An 8,291-nucleotide genomic window follows, 5' to 3' on the forward strand; every position below is an offset into this window, starting at 1 on the left:
AAAAAAAAAAAAAATTACAGATGTATCTTCAGGTCAAAATCTCGAACAGGAAAATAGACTGAAATCACAGGTACAAAGTGCGAATATTTTAAAACTGTCTGAGATCATAGTCGACATAAACAAGACAAGTCTGCCTATGACCCAATCTGACCCACATGAGACAACATGACCCTTTTGTGTGGACACCCAGAGGCCAAGGTGCTGCAGATGACAATACCTCAAATTCTCTATGTCCAGAAACCAGAAGTTATGACATTAAATAGGTTGTAGATGATTTTATTCAGAAATCCAGCAAGAAAACTTTAATTCAGAAGAGGAAGTGGAGGACCCATCAGAGGAAGATGGGGAGAAAGACATCTGAGAGAAGAACAAATCATCTTCAGAAGAAGAGGAAATCTCTGAAGAAGAAAGAAAAATGTTCCTTTCAAAAACTGCACAAGAACCTGGTCCTTGTTTTCATCACACCAGCAGTTGAAAAAATAATCCTGGAAATGATCTATCCAGATGGTTATTGTAAATATGAAGAGATCTGGAAAAGGATGGGCCAGTCTGACCTGTATGCCTACTTAGGGCTGCTAACATTAGCAGGTGTTTACAGGTCCAGAGGTAAAACTACAGCTAGTCTGTGGGATATAAAGAGCGAAAGGCCAGTTTTTAGTGCCACAATGCCACTCTGTCACCCTTATTCAAGACTACTACAATTTGATTACTGAGTCCAGACATGCAACACGTGTGACAGACAAACTTGTTGCCACTAAGAAAGTTCCAGATCATCTGAACAACCTGAAGATCCAGCTGCTCCAGCTGGGGCAAGTAAGAGAAAGAGATATCAGTTCTGCCTGCCAAAGAAGGACTGTGAAACACATAACCTGTGCTGCAGGTGTAATAAACACATCTGCAAAGGCAGATTTACATAATACTTTACAAGTGATGATTATTTGATTCAGTTATAATGCTTGGTTCATATTCTGCTCGAAAGAATAAACGGAACCCTAAAAAACATTCTTCTTTACCTAAAGAATTAAGTAATATTTTTAAATGCTTTATTCTTTGCATGTGGTGACAACAGAGCTACACAAAAATATTACTGGAAATGAAATGTATTAACCTATGGAGGTCTGGATGTGGAATCGTGCTCAAATGTAACATGTAAAAACACACAACAGGCTGATCCAACTTGGATGTAATGTATTCTGAACAAGTCAAATTGAGGCTCAGTAGGGCCTATATAACTTCTCTACAACACCTGGGTATGCTTCTGACGATGCAGTGGATAGTATCCTGGATCTTCTCCTGCTCCTGGATCAAAGCAACAGCCTACTCCAAGACATTCTGCGTTTCAACCTGGCGTTGGTGGATAGACCAGAACTTGATGTCTCAGATGTGCTGAATTGGATTTAGGTCTGGGAAACAGGTGGGCCAGTCAGTTACATCTACACATTTGTCTGCTGACTCACTCCAGCCACATGAGGTCTAGAAGGACTCCTGCTGATTGTCTATTATTTCCACCTGCAGTCTACTCCTCTTGGACAAAAACAGTGAAAATTAATTGTCATATTTTTTAATAATTTAAATTAAACTTTATCTGATCTGGCATTTTATTTGTGCATTTAAACTTGGCACAATGACAAAAAAGCCTATTCTGACTCTGATAAGTGGGACTGACTTGGAGCAACAATGAGTTGTTTAGGTCCTCCCTTTATTTATGTTTATGAGTGTACATTTTCTTTTGTTTTTCTCTGGCAAAAAAATCATTGTGATGAATAAAAATGAATTGAAAACAGATTTTTGCACATTTCTATCCCTTCTTAAACTATTGAAATACTAAAAAAACGTTGATAACCACCTATGCAGTAAACAATACTACAATCAAGTGTCTTAGCAACATGGTGTCTTGAATAAACGCAATCTTTCTACCAGGTGAAGATGAAAAACTAATCACAAAATATATGGTTTCATTAAGCAAAATATTCTGGTGTTTAAAAATAAGCTGCTTATATATGGGGTTTAATGAAGAAGGGTCATTTTGACCAGGAGGTTGTACCACTAAACAGAACTTAACAACTCAGAGTCAGATTTCTAACATTTCTATTCTCTTAATTTCTGCAGAAACCATGTCCAAAAAAAAAAAAATCAGTCTTTTTTAATTATTCATAAAAAAAATGTCACTGGATTGCTTTTACAATAGATCAAAAGATGACTGAAATGTTTTTTTTTTCTTGTAAATTATGATTTTAAATGTGAACCTAACACAGAAAGTTTTTGTAAAATGTTTATTTTTTAACATTTTATAATACTGTTTCACAAACAGCCTTTGCAATAATGAAATTAAACTTTATTTGACACATATGTAAATATATAACACAAGAAGTAGTGGTCAATGAGAGCCATGAGAAAAAAAGATAAAAAGATCATTAAAACGAAAATAAAAAAATAAAATGATCAGGCTTTTCTTGAAGCTCCTAAACCTTCATCCTCCTCATCATCTGTGGAGTAAAAAAGAAAAAAGATTAACTAAACTTACTCACAGTAATAACTATGTTTTATTAGTGGGTTATTTAAAAAGTGGACCCCTGTCTGTTAAAAACCAGAACCACACCGTGAGCTTTTATGTCAGTGATGTGAAAAACCATTTAAAGAAGAATGTGATGAATAACCACATGACATAAACAACCTGCTATTGTTTTGAGTGAGGCTTTCGCCTTTAAAGGACGTTTCTGAAACAAAGGATCAAAGTCAACAGTTACAGAGTTGAACCGTGTATTTATGTCATCAATTTAATCATTATATGCATACATTTATAAACCATTTCCTTTACTTTAGACCAGTTTGTAAATAAATCAAGACAATCTGCTTTAACTTTATGATTGAGCCTGACCTCAATCAGAGATCAGTTACTGAGCAACGACCAAGAGAACAGATTAGACTTTAGTCTTCAAGTGTTGTTTGATAAACTGATATCAGAACAATGTCCACCTTAAAGTAAGGGGAGTGTTTCAACCTAGTTTTTTTTAATGATCTCTCCTTTTTTCAGTTAACTTGTAAAGAATTTGTCTCTAAGCGAACCAGTTGCAGACAAAGAAGTTTCAGTTCTATGCTCGAGGACAGAATAACTGGATTTTCTGGTCTGGAACCACATTTGGTTTTTTTCCTGCTCTGGGCTGGAGTACAAATATGTCATCGGCTGCAACAAGAAAATCAGACATAAAGGTTCAACTGACGTCTGCAAAACTCATGAACCGAGTTGCAGCTTTCTCCAAATGTTGCAAATTTAAATGACATTTTAAGCCAAAGAAGTATGTTTTAAATAGGTTTCATGGAGTTATGGAGGCTGAAACAGCGAGGCAAGTTCATCTGTGGAGCAGATTTTGTGTACAAAGACAAATCAAAGTGCTTTACATAAAACGTTAAAATACACATTCAAATGTGAAATTAAAGGAGTGATCTCTAAAAATGTAAAATGAACTGAATTTAAAGCTTGAAGTAAAAATGTGGATGTGAACTTAAATAAAAACGAATCAAATGCAGCTGAGAACAGGTGTGTCTTCAAATGAACTAGTGCTTCAGCTGATTTAAGGCTTTCTTAACAGATCTATGAAGCATGGAAGCTGAATCCAGATTCTAGTTTTGACTCTAGGAAATAAAGGACCGCATTCAGATAACTGGAGAGGTCTGGGTGGTACATTCTAGGTCAGGAGGTCAGTCATGTATTTTGATGCTAAACCATTCAAAGCTTTATAAACCAGCAACAGAACTTTAAAGCCTATACAGTGTAAAGACCTCAGAACTGGACTGATGTGGTTCTACTATTTTGGTCCTTGTAAAAATCCAAGCAAAAGAGTTCTGAATAAGCAGCAGTTTCCTGATTGAATTTTTTTAGCCATCCGCTGTTATTGCGGAGGGCTAAATAACGCTTATACAGTCGTCAAATTGACTAAAGAGGAACACAAACTAGATTTTGATCAGTTTACCTTTCGGGCACTGGCTGTGAGTCCGGGCGACTTTGCAGATCTGCCAGGAGCCTGGGCAGGTTTTCCTTTCACCTGGGGTGTTTTAAAACCGCCAGCCTTGCTGGCTCGTGCTTCTGCAACACTCAGTTTCCTCGTTGGCGTGTTCTCAGGGCCTTTGGTGACTTTCGTCTTAGACGCGGTAGCTGGAGATTTGCGGGTGGAATTGCGCAGTTTGGTCAGTCGCTTCTTTAAGTAGCTGTTGTTCTTGGGGGTGTTGTCAATCGTGAACATCATGGACTGTCTTCTGTCAGCCTGAAGAAAAAGCAAATGAGACACGACATCGAACCATCTCTCTTTTGAGGAAAACTCCTGACTGTGTTTGTGCTTACAGGACTGAGGGCAGGCTGAGGTCCACTGAGGATGTTCTTGTTTTTAGGAGTGAGAGGTCGAGGAAAGCAGCTGGCTCGGCCCTTTCTCTGCATGTCCACATGAAAGCAAACACGAGGTTTTGAGACCAGGCTTGTACAATTTATATATAAAGAAAAAAAAACATCTCCAAATACAAACCAACCTCTGGTGAGGTCAAATGAGCAGCCAGGGAAGATGAGGACGGTCTTGAATTCTTTGGGCTTTTCATCTGAGCACAGCTGACGTTTTTGGACGGAAGGTGGCCTGGCATGAGGGACATGCGGTGGGAACGAGTACCGGCTGCAGCCCCCACCTGACCCGACATCAACGACTGTCGATGGGAGACGAGGGAGTCCTGCAGCTGACCGGGCATCATGGATGCCCGCCTGAAGGTCTCCGATGGGTCGCCCAGGCGCAGGTCCTGGTCTGTGAAAACCAACCCTCCACTGGAGCCAGTCTGAATAGAAACAGAAAGATGAAAATAAGAATTGATGACATTCCAAAAACAATGTTTTTGCTGTGAGGCTTCACGGTTCTCCAAATGTTTAAACTGAATGAACTTTAGGAGCGACCCTCCCTCCTCACCTCAGACTCAATAGGGTAGCTGCTCTTCAGATGAGGAAGACAGGTCTTATTCCTGGCCTGAAGTTCTGCAATTCTCAGCCAGTCTTCAGGACCACCATCAGGTTCATTCTCTGCTCCAACACAGAACGTGCTTGCAGCTGTAGGGAGACGGATGCAGAAGAACAGCTTACAAATGCTAAGTTCATACCAAACGGCAGTCCAATTTGTGACCAACACTTCTCTTTTGATACGCATTGAATCAGCTGCTGTACACTTTGTCTGAAAATCTTTGCATTAAAGACAGAGGATGTTGAGAGATCAGGTTTATTTATTTTAAAGAGCTCTACTAAAGGGTGAGTAATCATTTCTTCATGTCATCATACAGAGACTCTTCCAGTACGGTGAGCTTCACCATCTACTGTAGGAGTCTGAATGACTGATGCTTTCGGTGCTACTTCTATTACTCTGTGACCCAGTTTGATGACTTGATTAGTAAGAGGGAGAAAAACATTTGAATAAAATGAGTGGACTTTTTATTATTATTATTATTATTATTATCATCATCATCATCTCCTTACAAAGCAAAAACATAAATAAAAAGTTCAGGAAGAGAGTGATCAGATTCTCCTCCATGCTGGTTTTGGACTCCACATGCTGATTATGTCACCAACACGTAACGGACCAAAGCGGAGTTTCTGATTTGATGACCTGCAACAAAATCTTGCCCAAACTTTAGATCAGGAGTCGACAACCTGAGGCACACAGATTCTTCAGATTTGTAAAAATTTTAAAAAGTGTTTGAGTGACAATCAAATCTTAAAATTAGAATTTTCCCTCTGTGGGATTATATGAAAAGGGTCAATTCACACAGTGCTGTTACCATGACCACACCCATCAATATAGATACTTCCCCTTTTATTCAATACAATTTTATATTTTTACTAGGGCTGTCAGATTTGTCGCGTTAAAAACGCATTAATCTGACATGTGCTTGACGCCGACAATTTTTTTGACGCATTAATCGCGGACTTTCTCATACGTGCCTTTCCACACCGCGCGCGCGGGCATCCCGCCCTCCAACTCACCGGCTGCTCTCACACTAGATCACGGGCGGGTCTCCAAACACCGAGCTGCGAGCTAAATCCGGGCGGCGCTAGGACCTGGAGAGCTCCTCCACCCTAACCCGGCTCCGGTTCGCGTCCAGTACCACGTCTGGTGGTACGGGCTCGTGTCCGGCGCTGCGGACCCCCGACGTTCCGAACAGCAAGCGCACCGGGGGACGTTTTAAATGTTCTGGAGGTTTCAGCGTGATCCAGCCCCTGCATAGCGGTCTGTCTGCCGGCATATTCATCGTGAGCTCCGCTGGACACGTCACTGCATCGAGCTGCAGCCAGAGAACGCGGCGGCAGTAACAGATGTCAAACTATCCACAGAGTATCCCACTTTTCTCAGTCTTTAATGTTTTAAAAACAAAAGTTCATTGGAAATGATAAATCTCTATTTCATTTATTACTGTAGTTCAGCAGAGGAGGAAAAGATTTGGTCCTGACAAAAAATGAACATGACATTGTTATGGAAATTTTATTTTTGATGTTTTTTTTTTTTATTTTATTTTACTGAACGTTGATTGAAGTTTAGAATTTAAAATGCCCTTCACTTGGACTTGGGCTTTTGCTAGGCATTTTATGTTACAGCCTTTTATTGTTAAAGTTTATCTCAATACAATGTTACAAAATAAAGTATTTCTGATGAAAACTATTAATTTTGTCATTCTTGTTTTCATAATTAATGTAGAACTACTAAATTCCACAAACCACACATTTTTTTTCCTTAAAAAAAGGCCACATGCAAATTTGCGATTAATCGCGAGTTAACTCTGGACAATGCGATTAAGAATTTTAATCGCCTGACAGCTCTAATTTTTACACAATGTACATAACTGTCCACGTCAGCCTTTGTCAGGGGATTTAAAGAATGCCAACAACCCAGAGGAAAATTTCCAAAAAGCAACTGCTACTCTGCAGAAGCCATGTCCAAAATTTAGGCTAAAAACAGCATCATCATTATTAGTAGTACATTTTGATTGGAAATGTTGTTTCCTTTTAGTTTAGATTTTTACATTAAGGCATTATCACTATTTGACCCACCCACATCCTTCTACCTGGCAAGGTGCGCGATACGAAAAGGTGCGCGATACGAAAAGGTGCGCGATGCGCGATACGAAAAGAAGGCCACTGCGAACAGTTTTAAGACAGGTCAAAGGATGAAGGGAAACTATTGTGTGTTCAGAGCAGCAGAACTCACTGTGAGCGTGGATTGTGCTCCGTCGGTACCCTGGAAGGCCGACGAGCTGGTCACTGGCAGCTCCGGTCTGACCAGCCAGGGCGTCAGACCCAGACGGAGCACAAGCGAGGTTCGGCTGAGAGCGAGCAGAAGGAAGGCTGCAGAAGGTCTCCTCCTCCTCCTCCTTGTAGCCAGGAGTTTTCTAAAGGATTCAGACAGATAATATTTTAAACCGGTGAGGTAAAAACGACTGCTGGAGAGGGCAACCAGAAAGCCGCCACATTAGTCATTCGGTTCTATCAAGATAAAATGTAAGTTTCAAACAGAAACACAAATGGATCAATGAAATGTTAGAACCAAATAATGAACATTCAATGATGTGAAATAGAAGATCCTCCACCTTAGTCAAGGTGATGTTTATGACCTGTGTGGTTCTGCGTCGTTTGACAGATGAAGTTGGATTTTTACGAGCAGAGTCCATCTCCTCGTCAAACTCTGCTCCGATTCTAGATAACAAGAACAAAAACATCTCAATGTTAGTTAAAAGCTTCAGGAAATGGTATCATTCTCTCCAAAATAAAAGAAAAACTGTTTTTTAGTATAAATTATTTCAAAAAAACATATTGTTTTCTTGAAACATTTGATCTGATGTTGCAGCAGCTTGAATGCTGTTAAGGTAAGTAAAATTCATAACATTAAGTTTTATGAATATAAACTGCAGCATGACTAAAAAATGTAAAGAAAACTAAATGATTTCCTTTAATAGGTTTCATACCAAAAGCAACACTTTTCACAAGCACAAACTTGTTTTAAATTCAAGTTCTTTAAATTAAAGCAGGGCTGCACAGTGGTGCAGAAGTTAGCGCTGGTTTGAATCCCAGCTGGGACCTTTTTGTGGGGAGTTGCATGGGTTTTCTCCAGGCACTCTGGCTTCCTCCTACAGCCTAAAAACATGCTTCATAAGTTAAATGGTTATTCTAAAGTGTGAGATTAACTGTGTGGCCCTGCAACAAACTGGCGACCTATCCAGAGTGTATCCTGCCTTTGCCCAACAGTAGCTGGGACAGGCTCCGGCAGCCCCGTGAC

At 39.8% G+C, this 8,291-nt stretch overlaps 1 protein-coding gene across 1 annotated transcript in view; it reads right to left on the reverse strand.

Moving 5' to 3' along the window:
• Positions 1–2,258: 2,258 nt before the first annotated feature.
• Positions 2,259–8,291, reverse strand: part of numa1 (nuclear mitotic apparatus protein 1) — a gene marked incomplete in the record, with an annotated part of 17,820 nt that continues 11,787 nt past the window's right edge. The window contains 8 exon segments of the mRNA XM_036214802.1: positions 2,259–2,486; positions 2,675–2,717; positions 3,972–4,262; positions 4,340–4,426; positions 4,522–4,815; positions 4,944–5,080; positions 7,227–7,407; positions 7,606–7,711. Of these exon segments, the coding sequence (XP_036070695.1) occupies positions 2,443–2,486; positions 2,675–2,717; positions 3,972–4,262; positions 4,340–4,426; positions 4,522–4,815; positions 4,944–5,080; positions 7,227–7,407; positions 7,606–7,711 (1,183 nt within the window).

The sequence above is a fragment of the Oryzias melastigma genome, linkage group LG13, assembly GCF_002922805.2.
Source record: "Oryzias melastigma strain HK-1 linkage group LG13, ASM292280v2, whole genome shotgun sequence".
Lineage (NCBI taxonomy): Eukaryota > Metazoa > Chordata > Actinopteri > Beloniformes > Adrianichthyidae > Oryzias > Oryzias melastigma.